Source organism: Lutra lutra, chromosome 7, assembly GCF_902655055.1.
Source record: "Lutra lutra chromosome 7, mLutLut1.2, whole genome shotgun sequence".
Lineage (NCBI taxonomy): Eukaryota > Metazoa > Chordata > Mammalia > Carnivora > Mustelidae > Lutra > Lutra lutra.
The window spans coordinates 10,409,778-10,429,002 of NC_062284.1; the positions used below are offsets into that span (position 1 = coordinate 10,409,778).

The 19,225-nt window shown below is 50.0% G+C and overlaps 1 protein-coding gene across 3 annotated transcripts in view; it reads left to right on the forward strand.

Annotated features, from left to right (window-relative positions):
- Positions 1-3,398: 3,398 nt before the first annotated feature.
- SLCO3A1 (solute carrier organic anion transporter family member 3A1) overlaps positions 3,399-19,225 on the forward strand; it is a 298,277-nt gene continuing 282,450 nt past the window's right edge. Inside the window, exon 1 of one of the 3 annotated variants that reach the window (XM_047735586.1) lies at positions 3,399-3,934. In XM_047735586.1, coding sequence (XP_047591542.1) covers positions 3,755-3,934 — 180 coding nt within the window. In that variant the 5' untranslated portion in view covers positions 3,399-3,754. The remainder of the gene's footprint in view (positions 3,935-19,225) is intronic. The other 2 variants (XM_047735585.1, XM_047735587.1) reach the window with 2 other exon arrangements.

The following is a 19,225-nucleotide window of genomic DNA, read 5'->3' on the forward strand; positions in this document are numbered from 1 at the left end:
GCCTGTGAACAAAATTGAAGCTGGCAAAGGATGGTTCATGTGAATTACTTGAACAACAGTTTCTCATTGTGTTGAATTACATTGAGGCTGCTTGCTGTGAAATCTTGCCACGGCTCAGGAACGGTGAAAGATATTGTCACTTCTCTTTCCCGTGGCCATGAAGTTAACCCACTTCTCTCCCACATAAATGAACCGATGGTCCTTTCCAAAGTCGGGGAGAAAAGCTTCCCAAATCCTAATCACCAAGCATTTACGTACAGCTTATTAATGTTTTTGGAATAAAAAAGCCGGTCTATCTTCCCACGTCACCCGATCTTCGTGCTTCCCTACATCACATTTCCAGATTACATGGCTTCTCAGTGTTTGGAATACCTCTAGTCACCAAGAAAGAGAGGAGTCATGGAGTCCCAGCTCTAGCTAGCAGTATTTTCATCTAATTTAGGAAAGTCCAATTTAGAACCAAGCCCAGAAAAGTAGCAGAGAGGCAAAAATAATCATAAGGGTCCTCCAGGCATTTGTGATGCCTACGGATCCTAAATTTATCACCCACCACTAGGGGGATAGAGGACGAGAAAGGGTCCAGGCTGGAAGTGGTGGCTGTGGCATTTCTCCAAGGCAACATTTAAGGTTGCCCAGTTGAGGCGTGGGATGGGATCTGAGCTCTGTTTGCCTTGTTTGCCACAGGAGGGTCAATGGTTCATTTCAGAGGCTGGTTGGAGGGGAAACCACATATCATGGCAGGGCTAAATCCCCTCTTGATCTCCCTCCTCCTCCTGGGCGTTCCTCCCAACTTGGGATGGGAAAATGCAGTTTTCTATTCCTGCCACTTGGTAGCTGTGAGCTCCTAAAAGCTACTTGCAGCTTTTACTCATGAGTGAAATGGGTCTAATAAGAACAGTTCTCCCTGCTGTGAGATTTGAATGTTACACAGGGCATTAACATACCTAACCAACAGTCACGTGCCATGTAGATACGAGGGTGGTCAGTCTTTTGTGATGCTTTCTTTGCATAGGAGAGAAGCCAAGTAGAAGAACCTGAGCTCATGGACCCACCTCATCAACCCTGGAGCCCTCATCTACAGGTAAATAAAGGACAAGCGGGGAGGGAAGGAAATTGAAGGTGTTAAATTCTTCTTTTTGATGGTTGTGAGGCTGACACCTGATTTCCTTCAGGCTGACTTTGAGGCTTCAGGCACAGGATTATTTTCATGGCTGCTTACCGTTAATTACATGGAGAAGCTACAACCCTAATCCAGAATCCTCTCTCTGACAGCATAAGTGTTTGAACAGTTAAGTTTTGATCTAAAATAAATGACCCAAACTGAAAAAAGCCCGTGTCCTTCTTGGACTATACACAGGGTAATGTGGTATAGAGTGAAGAGAGCTAGACTTGGATTCAAGTACTTTCCCTTTTGAGCTGTGTGACCCCAGGCTAGTCACTATATATCTCTGAGTCTCCATTTATAAAGTAGAAACCGTACTGAGTTCTGCTGTCCCCAAGAGACAGGGAGTCATTAAGAACCTGGACTGGTTTCAGAGGCTGGCCCTGCCATTGACGGGATATGTGACATTGGTAAGGTTACTTAACCTTCCCAGGACTCTGTTTTCTTATCTGTAAAATGGGCTAATGATAATATCTAGCTTAGAGGATGTTTGTGAGGCGTAAAGGGTAGATGCAGGTAAAGCATTTAGAATGGGACCTGGCCCGAGGAAGCACAGGAGAAACATAACCTCTTGTTGTTACAAAGTATGTAAACAACACTTAGGGACCATGATGCACTCAGCATGCTATTTCAACAGCTTCAGGGACAAGTAAAGATCTCTGCTTTGCAGGGCCAAGTCACAGAGGCAGGAAGGGAACTAGCTCATCGAGGGTCTTCTCAGGGAAAAGAATGGAGGTACTGCCCTGAAGCCTGCTGGAGAGGGCCCAGCAGGGGGGCCAGGGGCAGGACTCAGTAGAAATGTCAGCTGTGCCCGACGGTAGGGTGCAGGGAATAGGGGAGGAGCTTCAATAAGGGGACAGACTCTGGGAATGCTGCAACCCCTGGTGACATGAATGGGGGGAGGGGAAATGGTAAAAGATCTCTGCTGGGGGGAGCCAATTCAGACAGCAGACAGCCAAGACCAGGAGAGGGGAAGCATCTGAAAGGGACACCAAGTCTAGGTGAGATCATGTCTGGAACGACAGGATGAAGCAGTTTATATTTAAATGGTATGGCAAGACAACGCCCCCACATTACACCATCCATTCTCATTCAAGTTCTTCGGGAGGAAATAAACATTATGGAAGTGTTAATTGCTATTCAGTTTCAAATTTTAGCCCGCATTTGTACCCAGGAGCCTAGGAGAATGGCACATTTTCTCTGACACATTATTAAGTAAAGGCTTTAGAAATAATTGGTTGAGCCCCCCCAGTGGCCCAGGCAGAAGTTGCTGAGCCTTCCCGGTACTGATCCAGTCTTTCCCAGTTTTTCTGAGCTTCCCAAAGCTGTGGGACGACTAGCGGATCCTACTGGTGTTGACTTGTGGCCCAAACTCCTGGTAATGATTATAAAGAGCGGCTGCCACGGGGCGCAGGCTTTCAGGCCAAGGACAGGGAAGCGGCCCGGGCCACAAAATTAGGGGACCGGGGGTGGGGATCATGGCAGGCCTGTGGCGAATCGCTTCCCGCGGGCTGTCGCCTCGGCTGCATCATTCCTAAGGACAGGCTCCGGGCAGATGGAGGGCTGGACGAAGCCCTCTGCTGGGGTCACTGGGACCGTGCAGCCACCTAGACAGTGTGGCTGGGGGCGGCTGATAGTCTGTGCGGTTCCCGACGGGTTAATCGAACTTCCCCCTTGGGGGTGCTTCAGTTGCTTTCTCTCCTTGCGGTCAGGAGCCCTTTACGCACGCCCAGGGGCCCCGGGGAGCAGGAGCAGGGGCCAGCCGGCTGCGGAAGCCTCAAGCAGCTTTGACCTCTGGCACTTCCCCAAGCCCCGGGGCGCAACATCTGTCCCCAGAAATAGCCGGGCGGAGGAGAAGAGAGCGCGCCCACCCCTTCCTGGGTACTCTGTCTTCTCTCTCTTCCTAGAAACCGGCTCTCCCCTCCTCGCGTCTAGCGCCCCGGATCCCGAGCTCACGGTCCCCGCCCCGCGGGGGCGCCCCGCACCCCACCGCCGCGCCCCCAGTTGTACGCGCAGCACCGCCCAGCGCCGGCGACAGCGCGCCCCGCGCCCCGCAGCGCCATCTAGGGGCCGGGCACCGCCTTCCTCCCTCAGGGGCACCCCCCCCCCCCCACGTTCCTTCCGCGCGCGCCCCGAGCTGCTCCCCCTCGCGCCTCCCCGAGGGCGCACCGGCGGCGGGGGGCGGCCCGGCCTCGGGGCAGACGCACGGGAGGCGAGCGCCGGCGGGCGAGGGGAAGCGAGCGATGGCAGCGGCGGGCGTCTGCGGGCGACGAGGCGGCGGCGGCGGGCGGCGCGAGGAGCCCCTGTGATTGGCACAGCCCGAGCCGGAGGAGGAGGCGCGGGGAGGGCGGAGGAGGAGGAGGTGGAGGAAGGGGGCGAGCGCGCGCGGCGGCGGCGGCGGCGGCGGCGGTGGTGGCGGCGGCGGCGAGGAGCTGTGCCTTTCACCTTTTCAGCCCCGGCAGGACAGGGGCGGCCGCCGCGGGCCCGGGGCGGGGACAGCACGCAGGCTCGCCGCGCACAACGCCGCCCGGCAGCGGCCCCGATACCCGGGGCGAGCGGGAAAGCGGCGGCGGCCGCGGCGGCGGGGGAAGGATGCAGGGGAAGAAGCCGGGCGGCTCGTCGGGCGGCGGCCGGAGCGGCGAGCTGCAGGGGGACGAGGCGCAGAGGAACAAGAAGAAGAAAAAGAAGGTGTCCTGCTTCTCCAACATCAAGATCTTCCTGGTGTCCGAGTGCGCCCTGATGCTGGCGCAGGGCACGGTGGGCGCCTACCTGGTAAGTCCCCTTGCCAACTCCGTCGCGGGGGCCCCCTCCGCAGCCCGGCGCCCGGGCGGCCGGCAGGCACGGGGAAAGGGCCGCCCGGGCCCGGGGGCAGGCGGGCATGACCTCGGCCCGGCGCGGAGGTTGGCGAGTGGTGCAGAGGCGGCCGCCGGGGGAGCTGCCGGCCCGGGCTGCCGAGAGAGCGGGGAGCGGGCGGGACCGCGGATGCCGGCAGCTGTTCGCGCGGCCGGCGGGGGCCCGGGGTGCCCGGGGAGGAGAGGCGGCGGGCAGGTGGGCGTGAAACCGTTCTCCTCCCCGCCGGGGAAGCGCAGCCAGAGGGTGACTTCAGGATCCCCCTCCGAGAGGCAGGCAGCGCGGTTTTCAGGTGACCTGCACATGGGAAGAAAAGCCAGTTAGCATCCTGCGTCCTCTACTCTCCATTCCTTTCGCCTCGAGAACAAATCCATTATGCATCATTTTCTCCGGGCGCTTTCTCCATGCGCCAATTACGGGGGGGATTTAACAGCTTAGAGTAAAATGCGCCCTGATCCGAGCCAGGGCTGCAGGGGCGGGGGGAAAGATTCCCTCTCCCTATCCCCATAGCCATCTTTAGGCGTCTGGGATAAAGTTACAGTACCTGGAGAGCAGCTGCGAGTTTGTATAGTTCTGCTACCGATGCTCAGACCTCGATTCCCCACCGTGGTCTCTCGCCCACAAGGGGGTTGCAGCATTTTGCACTAGTACATCTCTTTCATTTGCCTTCCCAAAGGGGTTATTAGTGCCCAGATGGCCCAGGGGTGCATAACATATCAGAGGAAACAGCTTGTAATGACTCAGCACTGTCAAATACCTACTTTGTCGCTTCGTCCTGCCCCGCGCAGGTGGTCCCAACTTGAGTTAGAGAGAGTGCACGTCCAGACCCAGGTATAGCCCTGCCTACAGGGGAGAATATTTTTGTTTTCGGAGTGTACAGTGTTAAATCATTACTTGGTGATTGACCTGCGACTGAAATCAAATGTCAGAGACTTTGAGTGTTGGTGAACAAGTTTGACGGAGATAGAATTGGACAAGATTTTGGCTATTGGATAAGGGCATCCACAGACAGAATCGTGCTCTTCCTGATGTACCAGTAATCCCTCCTTCCTGGCCTTGGGGTCCAGTTAATGAGATCCAGACTGCTGGGGCAGGGCACCATTCATAAATGGTCTCCAAAGACTCCCGGGCTTGCTGTGGGGGGGGGGGGGAACTATAAGCAGGTGTGGTCTCTAGTGGGGGGTAAAGTCAGTTTCGAGGTTATGAGAGTGGGTTGTTCAAGCTCAGCTCTCTGTTTGGATCTCTGTTCTATAAAATGCACTTTTTCTGTAGTTACAGTTCAGACAGTACTTGTGGCCTGTGGAGTTCTGAGGTAGGGATAACTGTGTCTTGGGGGGTGGGGGGTCCGTTTATCAGAGCTTTCATGGAGGGAATTTGATTGTTAAGATCTTAAAATAGGTATATGTATTACCAAGATGCAAATGCACAGTAAAAATATTTATAGGTCTGTACTGGGGAAGTATATGCAAAGTATGTACTACCTGACCTGGTCTGGGTTTGGGGAGGTATTTAGTATATCCACAGCTGTCTTCAGTTCCAGTTTGGTGGCCCGAGACCACGAAGCAGAGTGCAGTATTCATGTGTGGCGAACAGCAACAGAACTTTTCACACCGTGAATTATAAAGGAAGGCACGGGCTTAGTTTTAGCTTGCGGTGATCTAGGGTCTTAGAACGGAATGAGGCTGGGCTTTAGCCAGATGAGTAGCCTAAGCTCCTTTAGAAAGTTGAGAAGCAGAGGGCTGATGGCAAGGCAGATATATAGAGGCAGGGCTGGCACCAGGAGATAGAACGTTGACTTGAATCCCAGAATTGGCCAGTGGCAGGCAGCTGAGGAAGTCAGTCCACCTTCGGGGGGAGTGGTGCGGGGGCGGGGCTGCTTGCAATTTCAGCCTGGGTTGATAGAAAGCTTAGTTCAGAGGGCTAGGGTAACAGGAGTCAACAGGTGACAGGCAGAAAGGAGCTGGAGGCTCAGCAGAGGACAGGCCTAGGAAATTGAATTCATTTTGGTTACTAGGAGTGGAGGCATAAGGTGCTCAGTGCTCAGCCTTGCCCGGCTGCCCTGGACTGTCAATTACCATCTGAACCTCATGAAAATAGATAGTTTGCTTGCCAGGCTTGACCGAATCCGCTTGCTACGGGTTTTCCTCTTCTGGGCCGCTGGGGAGTTGGCTGTTCATCTGTGATTTTGGAGGTGGAATAAAAAGTTTGTTATCCCTTCAGCTGTGTGCGACTTCTTTACAGATAACTGGGGAATGCAGCAAACATAGGATGTTGGCAGGAGAAACAGATTTCTCCTTGTTAATTCATCGCGGCTTCTTGAGACACCGGAGCGCCCACGCCCGGGGTCGGTGTCCAGGGTGTGTGTTGTATGTGATCTTGGCATTGGCCATCAGCCCGTCCCTCTGATGTAGCATTTTCAGATACCCGAGGAAGGGCACCCTTTGGGACATGGCCAGCAATGCTTGCTTCGGGGGGTGGAGCGGGAGGGGCGTGATCAAAAGTTCTGTGGCAGCGATGGTATTTCCTATTTGATCCCAATAGTCCACGTTTTCATTTTGTCTTTTTTTTTAAAAAAAAAAAAAACATTTGGAGGCTTTGTTTCAGTTCTCCGTTTACTTTCTGGAAAGGCAGATTACCCGTGTCTTCAGGGACACTGGTGTAGGCTTCCCAACCGCAGAACTGAAGGAGGAAGTTGTCTGTGATTTGAGAAGCAACTTTGAAAAGCAGGACTCAGCGTGTGTTAGTGTGTGAGTGTGTGCGCGAACATACGCACCTTCCCTCAAGAACCTGCCTAGGGAGGAAACTCCAGGGAGGCTTGTGTATGAGACAAACACTAATTGTTAAGCTGGGCAGGGGACCAGCAGCTTTTTGCGTGTGTGTGCGTGTGTGTGTGTGTGTGCATGTGTGTGCGTGTGTGCGTGTGTGCGTGTGTGTGTGTGTGTGTGTGTGTGTATGTGTGTGTGGTCTCTCAGGAAAGTGCACAAGGCTATTGCCCACCCCACCCCCAGGCTCTGATTGTAGAGATAAGGTAATCATGCAACCCCAGGCCGGCTGTGGATTCTGAAATCTGTTACACTTGCAGGTGTTTGAACCTGAAATGATGCTTCGGATCAGCCAACAGTCACGGGGATGTTCTTTCCTCGTCCCCAAAACAGCCTGACGGGCCACAAAATAATTTCTGTAGCACAAGAGAGACCTGTCCAGTTTGATCGGCGTGGCGTGCTGGGTCAAGAATGTGATTTTCCTTGACTTGGGCCTCGGCTTCAAGGGGCTCCAGTCTGAACTGACCTACTTGTAAGGAAGTGACATCTGCTGAGGTCTCTGGCCCTTTCGAGAAGGCGTAGCACGTGGGAACCCCTCGGAGAGAGAGTCAGAGGGTGCGCGCTGCCTGGTGGCGCGTGGAGACCCCCTGAGATGTTTGCAGCCGTTTGTGGACGGTCACCCTGCGGGCAGAGGTTCGCGTACATTCTCAGACTGCTGAGGACTGGAGTGAATAAGGCTGCGTGCAGGAAACGAAAGCTTCTGACCCCTCTGGGTGGTTGTGGTTGAGGCTCTCATACAAAGGCATTTGAGTTTCTTCAGGTTGAAAACTTGAGGCTGCAGGAGGAGTCTCCAGGGTGGGGTGTGCCGGTGGGGCTTCTGACTCTTGGGGGGGCTGAGGGGGTGGGCATTTGCTGATTGAGAATTTTGCACACCCTGAGACTGAGGTTGTGGGGAGGAGGTGACAAGCCAGAGGCGTGAGTGCGTGTCACAAAGCACCTTCTCACTGCTTGATAATCCCTTTTTAAAAATTTTTGGCTGGGGGCACCTGGGTGGCTCAGTGGGTTAAAGCCTCTGCCTTCAGCTCAGGTCATGATCCCAGGGTCCTGGGATCGAGCCCCACGTCGGGCTCTCTGCGCAGTGGGGAGCCTGCTTCCTCCTCTCTCTGCCTGCCTCTCTGCCTACTTGTGATCTCTGTCTGTCAAATAAATAAATAAAATCTTTAAAAATTTTCGGCTGGAGAGCATTGCATAGCTTGAGTTACTGGTAAGGTGAGACTGTTGGATTTCTTCTTCTTTCTTCTTCTTCTTCTTTTATCAATCTCTCAGGAAGCATCATTTTGAAGAGGAGTATTTGCATCTCTTCCCCAGAAGCAGACAGCTGAGTGACATTTTTAAAGTCCTTGTCAAATTAGTATGATGACTAAGGCCACTGTATTTTACTTAATCAAATTATTTTACACACTTATGGTTGCTCAAAGTGACAAATTCCCTGCTATTTGCATAATTACTGGATAGCCCCAGGTAGTGAGAAATACAATTACCGTGATTTTTTTTTTTTTTCCTTGCTGTTTGGTTGCAAATGTTTAGCTAATAATTATTTAGGGGGAAAAAAAATGACTTCTGAAAATTCCTTTCAGCCAGCTTTGTGTACATAGCTTAGTTTTTGGAGGGGTTTTTCCTTTAGTGCGGTTAACAGCCCGAGAAGTGCATCAGTTGTGAAGCGAGTGTGATCTCTTTTCCTGAATTTTGTAACTCTCCCGCATTTCCATTTTAGATTCCTTACAGAGAGGATGACCCAGAGGCCTCTCTGCAGAGAGACTGCCTTACTAATCAGATACCCAGCATGTAAATGCATCTCCTCGCCTGCTGTTGGAATGGTATAGCTCTGTGTTAGACTGGATAAGTTTCCACTGGCGCCAGGGCAGTTCAAGCAGGCGGGTCTCAGAATTTCCCTTGCTCCTCTTAACGCAAACTTCGAAGTTCTGCCTTGTTCAAGGAGGGGTTCATTTAGCAGAGTAAGTATACGGTAGTGAAGAAACAATGAGGATACAGCCACATCGGATGAAGATGAAGGCCTTGAATAAAGAAAAACAAATCTGTGAATTTTGCTGGTTAATTGCTGACACTGGTGTTCCTTTCAAGGTCGGTGCCAGGCCTCCTGCAGAGGCTGGGGAGTAGAAGGCCTCCTGCTAAACTGACCGGCCGACCATGTTTCTTGGGTGAAGGAGGGCTCCTTGGGGTGCCAGGCAAAGTGGGGTGGGGCCTGCCAGGTGACTGGGCAAGCACATGTGCAGAAGGTGCTCCCCCCTTGCTGGGGTGGAGAATAAAACTCGACCAGCAGCATTTCTACTTCCAAATTGGGGAATAAATTTAAGTTGCACTGATCGCACTGCAGTACATCATTTAATAAATAACCAGATTCCTCCGAAGTAACGTCAAAGTAGTTATCGCTTCTACTCATTTATATTTTGTATTTGTTCTCCATTACACTATGTGTATTAATGTGTGTGTTCTGTGTTTCTAGACATACGTGTTCTTGGACAGGGTTATGTACACCAAATATTGAATGCTGTCGTTTTGGGAAGATGTTAAAGGACATTTCAGTGGTAATTTTCATTGTATGGCTTAAACACGGATTTAACTGAAGACAAGTCACCTGTGTTCTGTTCCCCTTCAGAAATGTTTTTGGCAATCTGTAGGCACAAAGATAGCATCCTTGTTCTTGTCACTTAGCTTTGCTTTCTGTTTGTATACGTGCATCTACAAAATATATAATAAACCGGAAAAAAGGAGTGGAATCACTGACATTGGTTCACAGGAGAAGTGTGAATTGGTATGGGTTGAGAAACTTGTATTTCATGTAACTTAAGTGTTTCTGTGTTCATGTAACAGGCAGTATTGCTGAATGGTTAAAGCTCCAAGTTAAAGGGTGAAAATTCCCAGACAGAGACTGACAGCACCTGTGGCAGCCGTGGCTCAGCGGAGTGAGCTTCAGAAGACCTGGTTCACTCCTGTGTTCTCCCCTTCTCAGCTCTGTGTTCTTAGGCTGATTACTTAGCCTCTCTGTGTGTTGGTTTTTTATTTTAAAACGGGATCATGATAGTATATACCCTCATAACGATGCTCTGAGAACTCACGGAGTCAGTACTTGTAAAGCACTTTGAACGCTAACTGGCTCGCAGTGCTTGATATATACTAGCTATTCATAATGACCTGGTTCTGTGTATTTACTGCAGACCTTCAGTTTGTAGCCCCAACAAATGAGAAATAAAATTATTTCAATCAAGTGTTGATTTGGGTGTAGTGAATTGTACATCAAGTAGTTTACTATTCTGCATGAACATTTTGTCTGGGAGGTAAAAGGTTTTTAGTAGTAAGAAATCTGCCACCTGCTAATTCTGTTTATTCCCTTATTATAAATATAGCAATCCATTTTATCTTAAAGACAGTATAAAAATTAACAGTCATGTGGGAGAGGAGCCCACTCCAGTAATGGTGACGTTGAGCATTTCTAGTCAGTGGGTACTTCCAGGTGGGTGGAGCAGGGACGGTGCTCACGTGACTAGGAGGGACAGGTGCCCTGACGCCTGGCTTTGAGGTGCCCTCTTACCTCTCGCTCTGGTCTGTGGCCACAGGATGGGGAATACTTGACGGTCTTCTACATTGTACGCAGCTGAAAAGCAGGGAGGAGAATTTTGGACTTGGAGTCAGAAGACCTGCATTTGAACCTGGACCTTCTACTTCCCAGCTCCTGACTTGACTTAACCTGAGCCCCAGTATCGTCATTTGAAAAATGGGGCCTATCTTAACAGATGGTTGGGAGATTTAGATCTGTGGACACGTGGTAGAGTGTTTCCGCATAGGGTAGGGATTCAGAACTTTCACACTAATGACGTAACCCTATTCCTTGACCTTGGCACAGCACAAGTCCTTCCAGGGGCCTGAGAATTTGCTTCCTGAATTGGAGATCTGGGCCCTTGTAGCTTGCTCTGTGTCTCTGGATGAGGGGTGACCACTCCAAGGCAGCCTGGGGTGTCAGGAGGGGGGGATCAGCGGACAGCTGTTATGGACATATGCTGCCCTCTGGGCAGCCTTGTTTAAGATGAGCAACCTTGGGGCTCAGTCCTGGTTGCCTAGGGGTTCTCAGGGCTTGTGCCACACCCACTGCCTCTTAGTCCTGCGGTGTGAAGCAGGGTCCGTAGGCACAATTGTGGGCATTTTCCTCCTCTTGATCCTTATTGGTTTTCTCGGAGGCTGAGCAAGTGGGCTGTTGATGGTGTGTCATTTCTCATGCCTTGGATTCATTCCCCTGAGCTACGATGATTGTGTAGGGGGGACACCTTTGCACAGAGCCACTCAACTTTGCTCCCTAGGTCAGGTCACCTCTGTCCTTGGGAAGGATGAGGAATAAAGCGGGCTCTTCTCAGTGACCGAAGCTGCAGTGGCTATTTTAGGGGAGTTCATAGATTCACGGTCAAGGGCCACAGGCTTCCCAGGAGAGCACATGCTCTCTGAGGACCCCTGCATCGCTAAACCCTGGTGGCTTGGGGTCTGCTTCACCGAGGAAGAAGCCTTGTCTCCTTCCTAAGGCCCTGGACCTTCTGCAGCCCCGGCTGCACAGTGAGCAAGCTTGGGGGGTCTTCCCTCGTGGGCATTCCAGGGACCGCCGGCAGAGCGGAAACGTTCCACTGAGTGCGGGCAGAATCTGCAGTTGGCTATTTCCAGATTCTTTATTTCTGTTTTTCTTTGTGGCTTTGAGCCGAGGCTTTCTGAAAAGGGAAGCCCTTCCTCACGGAGGTTTTAGTAGCTCAGTTTTTTAATGGAAACGATGGTCACCCAGCCAGCTGCTTCCAGAAATAAGCAGACATTCCCCTTCAAATAGGGAATAGTTACTCAACTAAGACATAACAGTTGGTCATTAAAATTTTGCGGGGACTTAGTACAAAAGTCTCATTTATGACTTCCGGTTAACGCTTACTGAAAATATTTAAAAGCCAAAGGCAACATAGGCTGTTACAAGCCATTATTATTATTTTTTTCTAAAGATTTCATTTATTTATTTGACAGAGATCACAAGTAGACAGAGAGGCAGGCAGAGAGAGAGAGAGAGAGAGGGAAGCAGGCTCCCTGCTGAGCAGAGAGCCCGATGCGGGACTCGATCCCAGGACCCTGAGATCATGATCTGAGCCGAAGGCAGTGGCTTAACCCACTGAGCCACCCAGGCGCCCCACAAGCCATTATTTTTGAACAGGACTGGTGAGGGTGGGGCAGGTATCGTGGAGCCCACTGTTCCCCTTTGCCTTCATGATTCCCTTCATAAGTAACCTGGCAATACCTCTCCAGTGCTGTTCTCCGGGGAGGTCGGGTCCCCAGTGGCCTTTCAAGATAACCTGGTAACAGAATGGAAGAGTGTTGAGTGCAACAGGGATGTCTTGTTTCCTTAGTACTGGGTTTTGTTAGAGATCCTCACTATGAGCGCTCTGTGAATCCTAGAGACAAGCAGGTGTGACTGCAGGTGTGAATTACTGTGCCGGAGAATGATTACATCTGTCTGTCCATCCATCCATAATCCCTACGTGAGTTCTGTACGACACGGTGGCAGATTCTAATTTGTCTGACAGGTGGCCCTTTGGGACGGGTCTCTGGATAATGAACCTGGCTGTCCAGGTAACCCTGGACATTTTCTGGTGGTAGGTCTAGAGCCCTTTGTGGCTCTCACTTTATAGCTATCTGAGTTCCCGACTGTGCAGAGTTAGCAGAAATGGGAAGGAGCCGAGAGCAGGCTTTCAACAAATAGTCCTGGGGAATATAATAGAATATTAGGCAAACTCCTCCCACACAACTACAGGAACTTAAGCAAGAGAGAAATGATTATTTTTACCTCCATTCCTGCACTGGCAAGGTTGGTGTAGGGAGAAGAGTGTCACAATGGTGCTTTTCAATTAAAGACTATTGTACAATGTTCTTGGGAATGGCTATTGTCTTTCCCTCCTCCCCCATTCGGAAAAGGCTTATATAAAACAGGCACGCTCCTTCTCTAATTGTTGGATTTGCTCCCCCATCCTGACACTGCCGCTTTCCCATCTTGGGCTGATGAGAATGAGAAATTACCACCTTGACTCTAAGCAAGTTGAAATTGGAAAGCTGCCCTCTGCCTGATTATATAAGCTTTCAACTACCGTACCTGAAATCTCATGTTTACCTTGCTGAGAATTCTCTTAATGAAGATACACATTTCTAAGCAGCATGGACCCATATGTTTTTATTATGTAAGCTTCAATTATTGTGATGCAACCCATTAAAAAAAAAAGAATGGTGTTGATTAGCTCAGCTCTCCTTTGGCTTTCTGGGTCAGAGAATGATTAGAGGTACACCTGCAGAGCCCCCTAGAGCTCTCCCCCTGGAACTTGACTGCCCGATGCTTCAGCACCAACATCTTCTCCCTGGGGATGCGCAGGTGCACCCTGGGTCTGTGGTCACCACCACTCTCCAGGTTGCAGAGGGCAGGTGTCTGTGAAGTCCAGAGAGAGTGCTCATGGGATTCAGAGGCGTGTCTGGGAATACAACCACAGTTAATTGCGATGGGCTTTGCGGTTTGGCCATCTTCTTTCCCAAAGTGCAGCTGGCGTGGCCTTTGGAGTGGACTTTGTCTTGTTTTGCATAATGTATGCGCTGGTTTCTCCTTGTGGCTCATCGCTCTGTCCTCTTCCCAAAGCCAGACTTGCGTGATGTGCACAGCTCGGCACGCTATGTGGTCCATTCCTGGTTTCCAGCCCCCTCTGCTGTAGACAGCTGCTTATTTTGTGGCTGGGGTGGGCTCTGGGAGAAAAGACTGAAAGGAAACTCGACCCGTTGAAACAGATCTAGGAGAGCGGCAGATAGTCCTCCACTATCATTATGCAGAACATCGAGGGCCAGACTCACAATTTATTGTGTGATTTATGATGGGGCCGTCGGGCTGCCTCCCCAGCGTGGTAAATACTATGTCGGCTGGGAGGCTTAACATGCCAACAGCAGGTTTTCCATCAGCCCAAGGGAGGATGTCTTTTGGAGACAAAACCATAAATTAGCGCCTTCGCTTTACCTTAGCTAATGCGTGGAGATGCATAGAAATCAAAAAGTTTGAAAGCAGTTCTGTAGCTCTGCTGCTGGTGGTGGGTGGGAGCAGGGAGGTCCTCCTCACTGCACAGGGGCTCAGGGAGGTGTGTGGATCCAGCAGGACTTGGGCTAAAGGCAAGTGCAGCCCTGTGAACCTTCTGAGATGCACAGGTGGGACGGATTGTCCAGTCGGCGTATCTGTCCCTGGGTCCCAACATTGGCTGTGGCTTGTGTTCTTAGGTCTCTTTAAAAATAACTTCACCAAAACTCTGCCCTTGTTGCTTTCATCTTAGGCAAAATTTGGGCACAGGAGTAAGTAATTTCCCCAAATGTGCAGTCCCCCTTCCAGAGCTAGCCCACATTAGCTAGCAGGGGTGAGCAGGTGAGCAGTCCGGAAGAGTTTATTTTTGGAGATAATGATTATAAGCAACTACAAATAAAAATAACGTCTTGGTGAATGCAGGGGGAAAATCATTAATTCCTGCCTTTTAAAATATCCCCCCCTCTTTTTTTAAAAACAGACTGTGTTTCCTAAAAGGCATCGTACCTATTCTTAATTGGGTGAGCAGATAAAAATACATACGTCTGTATTTCTCCGATTCCACTGTGGTACGTTTTTGTCACTTCAGTACTAAAGCAACAATTAAAGACACGGTGAGGACTCCTGGCACCAAAGGCTGTCAGGGAGACCACTCCGTGTGACAAGAGACACATTTTAGCTCCCCAATAAGGAAGCTGAGTGTTCTTGTGTTCAGGTCTGTTGCTTTTCTCCTTGCGCCCGGGGAGCTGAGCTCTGGTTGTCACGGTGCTAAGCTCAGGTCTGTCACCTCCTGGTTGGTCATTAATTTTCTTCTTGCCCCCCTCTGCTGGCCCCTGACTCCCTCGGGGACATGCTTCACTAACCCTGGCAGGTTGTCCCGGTCAGATCTGCGAGACCTCTGTGAGGGTGTGCTTCCCGAAGTCAAAACCCTGGTCACTCCCAGGTAGGACTCTTGTGCTAGCCTTATGCCACTGGTACTGTCTGTACCCTTCTGCAGCCCCTTCCTTTGTTGGCTTCCCTCCATCCTCATTCCGGGGATACAGCTGAGTTCCCCACCCCCTACAGGGCAGAGAGATCCAGCCCCACCTGTGACCATGGGCTGTATGTTAATTCTTGCCCGCCTGGACCCTGCTATGTTTTATTTATTTATGTAAGTGGGGTCTTACATTCTATTTAAACATTTTCCTTCTCTGGAATTCAGAGGGCAGGAGGGCCATTGTCAAACATTTTCTCTATCTCAGATGTTAGACTAAAATTGGGGTCTCTTTTCTCCCTTAGATAGAGAAAGGTGTGATGTGAGGTTCAGAGACGGCGACTTTGATTGTTTATCCTTTGGTTGGAAGTGGACTTGGACCCTGGAGTGGGAAGGTGAATGATATGAATGTGTTTCTGAAGGAGGAAATGGGATGTGTTGGTTCCCTGGGGCTCTGCTGAGACGCATGACCTCGGACTGGGTGGCTTAGAAAAACAGATTTATCTTCTGGCCATCCTGGAGGCCGGGAGTCTGAAATCAGGGTGTCGGCAGAGCCATGCGTCTTCTGAGACTCTGGGTAGAATCCTTTTTTGTTTCTTTGTAGCTTCTGATGGTGACCTTTGATCATCTACCCAGCGGTAGCCTTTGTACCACTCCCATATGTGACTCTGAGGTCACATGGCATTTTCCTTCTGTGTCTCTCTCCTCCTAGAAGGACACCCTTCATATTGGGTTAGGACCTACTGTAATGACCTCGTCTTATCTTAACTACATCTGCTAAGACCTTGTTGCAAGTAGGGTCACGTTCACAGATTCCAGCAATTAGGACTTCCACACAGTCCTTTTGGGGTGACAACATTCAACCCATGATATCCGGAAAGAAAAAGAGCAAGGGACCCTAAGATGTTCTGATGGTACAAAAAGGGGGAAAAAAAAGGAAAAGACAGATTCTTTGCTCTCTTTAGGGTTTTGGGTTGGGTAGGAAGATTATGGGAGGTTGTTGGCTGTGTGTCATTCTTTGCAGAAATGCTGCCCTGTGACTATCCCTGTTTCCTTTCTCAATAAGTGAGGGGATCACTGTGTTTCTGTCTGTGACATGGTGGTGTGGCTGCGGGGGAGTGAGTCTGATTGCATTAATGAATAGCTTGGAATAAACCCTTTCCGGGTTCTGGGCACAGTTGAATGCAGGGATTGGCCTGGGTGAGTACGGCATCTGATTAAGGGAAATACGTGTTAAAAAAAAAAAAAAAAGCAACCAACGAAAAACCTAGACATACACGTGGTTGAGCATTTTGTGTGTATATATTTAGAATGTGTGTAGTATCTCTCTCCTGCTCCTTCCACCTGGGACTCCTTAACAGGAATTAGGCCCAGTAAAATGTCCAGCTGGCCCTGTCCCTTCCCTGAAGTCCTGTTGGATTTGGTGAGACTGGAAGAGAATGAATGTCATCACTGTGCCAGCCAGCCCAAGATTTGGCCAGGTGTCTTATATGTCAGGACCAGACACCTGCGTTCTACTCTGATTCATGCCCATGTTTTTTTGGTGGGGGTGGGAGCTGTCTGACTCTTGGAGTTTTTCAGCATTGGCTCCTTTTAAGAGACTTCAGCTTGGTCTCTGCCAAACTAATTAACTCGGACAACTTCCTTCAGTGCTGTGAGCAACACTGACTTTGGTAAGGCGTGTTCTTGGCCCTCACGGAGTTTATATATCCTAGCGGGAGGGATGGCATGTTTATATCTTTTGCACTAATGACTCATTCCTTAGACTGTCTCAGGTCCTGGACCAGGCAGCGGCTCTGTCCTCTGGGAGCCCTGCAGCTGGTCCAGCTGTATCTGCTGTCCCCTGCAGGACAATGAAATCTCCGCCCTAGAAGCCAAGTGTTGGGTCAAGGTGGGAGGTGGTGTTGGAGATGGGCCTGGGTGGAAGAGGAGAATGTTTGTGGTTGCAGATGTCATTTTGTCAACCTTGGACAGAGGAGATCCAAGCGAATAAGATGTCAGGCTAACGTGGCAAGCATCTGGCTGGGAGAGCCTCTGTAGGTGGGATGGGACTGGGAAGCCTATGACCGAGAAGGGGCAGGCTGGGAACACGGCCACAGCCACATACAGGGGCAGGTCAGGGCCAGCACCAGAAGCCGGGCTCCAGCCAGCGGTGTGGGGGCGGTCCACACCTCTCTTGGCAGGGCTTCTATCCCTCCCCCCAGCTTTGAAGCGGTGCCCTACAATGCTTCCTGAGGCCACTCTGCCAGCATATGGAAGGAAGCAGCATCAGGGCATCTTCAGACCCAGCTAGAAGCAAGCGTGGCTGCATGGCATGGCATAGCCACGGGGCTGAAGGACGCTGGCTGTCCCAGAACGCTGTGCTCACCGGGATGTGGGCAGCGGAGGTGGTGGAGGTTGTGGCGGGGGAGGGGGAGCTGTAGCATCCGTGCACAATGGCACCTCTGTGTTCAACCTCTCTTTTGAGTTCTCTTCAAATGAGATTTCTGCAAGATGAGCTAAAATTAGGAAAGGTCCTATCATATTTGACTTCTTCTTCTTCTTCTTCTTTTTTTTTTTTTTCAAACCCTTTAGCTTGGCCTCGGATGTATCAGTTCTGGATAACTTTAAAGCTGGTAACAGGACAAACTGTGTTCACACACAGGAAATGTCTCCAAACAGAAAGTGGGCGTGCAGTTTACAGTTTGAAAATTGGATGGAGGCCATTCAAAATTCCCCTCCTGTTCTCCTGGAGAAGGACTTGACAAAATGCTGAGGGGGGCATTCCTCCTTGGAATAATCATAAGGGACCAGAGGGAAGCCATCTTCTGAGCAGAGCTAACCGGCTACTGGGATGAGAGGGCTGGGAGGCGCGTGGGGCATTTACTGAGCTGCTGCCCTTCGACATCACATCCTGTATACAGGGCACGTGGAGTCTGGCCAGAATGCCTCTGGCCCGTTGACCCACACCTGTTGTCCACAGATAGCCGATCCAAATGTGGGCCAATAGAGCTCAGGAGCCCTGGGTGGCCTCATCACTTGGCTCTACTGTTAACTTGAACTTCAAGTTCATGCTTGTTGCTTTTGTCTTAATATAGAGGGCTTACTGGTTTACTTATTACACAAGAACTACATGTGTTGAAAATTTGGAAAATAGAGATAAACACAGATACAATTAAAAAAGAAGCAGCAGCAGCATCATCCATAATGCCAGGACCTGGAGATACACTCTCAACATTTTGGAGCCCGTGCTTTCCATCTCTCTGGGTTGACCCTGCACTTCTTTGTGACTTTGGGGACAGAGTACAGGTGACCCTTAAACAGTGTGGGGTTTGAGGACATCAACACGCACCTACCTTCCCCACTATGGAAAACCTGTGTATAACTTCTGACTCCCTCAGAACTTAACCACTCATAGTCTACTCTTGACCGGAAGGAAGCCTTACCAATCACTGAGACCGTTGGTTAACATATATTTTGTATGTTATATGTATTATACACTGTATTCTTACAATCAAGTAAGCTAGAGGAAAGAGAAGGTTATTAAGAAAATCATAAGGAAGAGAAAATACATTTACAGTCCTGTACTTTCTTTATGGGGAAAAAAAAATCTGGATATAAGGGGACCCGTGCAGTTCACATCTATGTTGTTCAAGAGGCAACTTTAGTAGAGGTTATCGGCTTTGTGAAGTCCATGTCTACTGTGTGTTAATCTTGTGTGGCTTTGGGCCAATGACTTTACCTCTCCATTGTAGCCCTAAGATTGGCATGGTGTTCACACCTATTTCATACTAAATGGGGTAATCCAGAGTGCTTAGCCTGTGCCTCTGCAGTATGTTACTGTTGTTACAAATTATTATTCTTCTGTAATAAAATCAGATCACACTGATTCCTATTCTGTCAAAAACTTACTCTTTCCACTAAACCACTGGGACTATTTTTCTGTAAAATCAGATGTTCATCTTTGGTGTCATGGTTATAAAGGAAAATAACCCTACTCTTTCTGTAAAAACAATACCTATTCATTATGAAGAATTTTGTTTATTACTTTATTTTATTTTTAAAGATTTTATTTATTTATTGAGTACATGAGTGGGGGGAGGGGCAGAGGGAGAGATCATCTCAAGCAGACTCCCTGCTGAGCGCAGAGCCTGATGCAGGGCTCAATCCCAGGACCCTGAGACCTGAGTCGAAATCAAGAGTCAGATGCTTAGCCACCCAGGTGCTCCCACTGTGAAGAATTTTAAAATGAAGAGAAGTCCAGATAAAAATATTTTAAGAACTTCCAAAATTTCATTCAGATGTAACTGACTGGTGTTTGAGGGGTGATAGTTAATTACCTTCCTCTGTTTCCCCTCTCC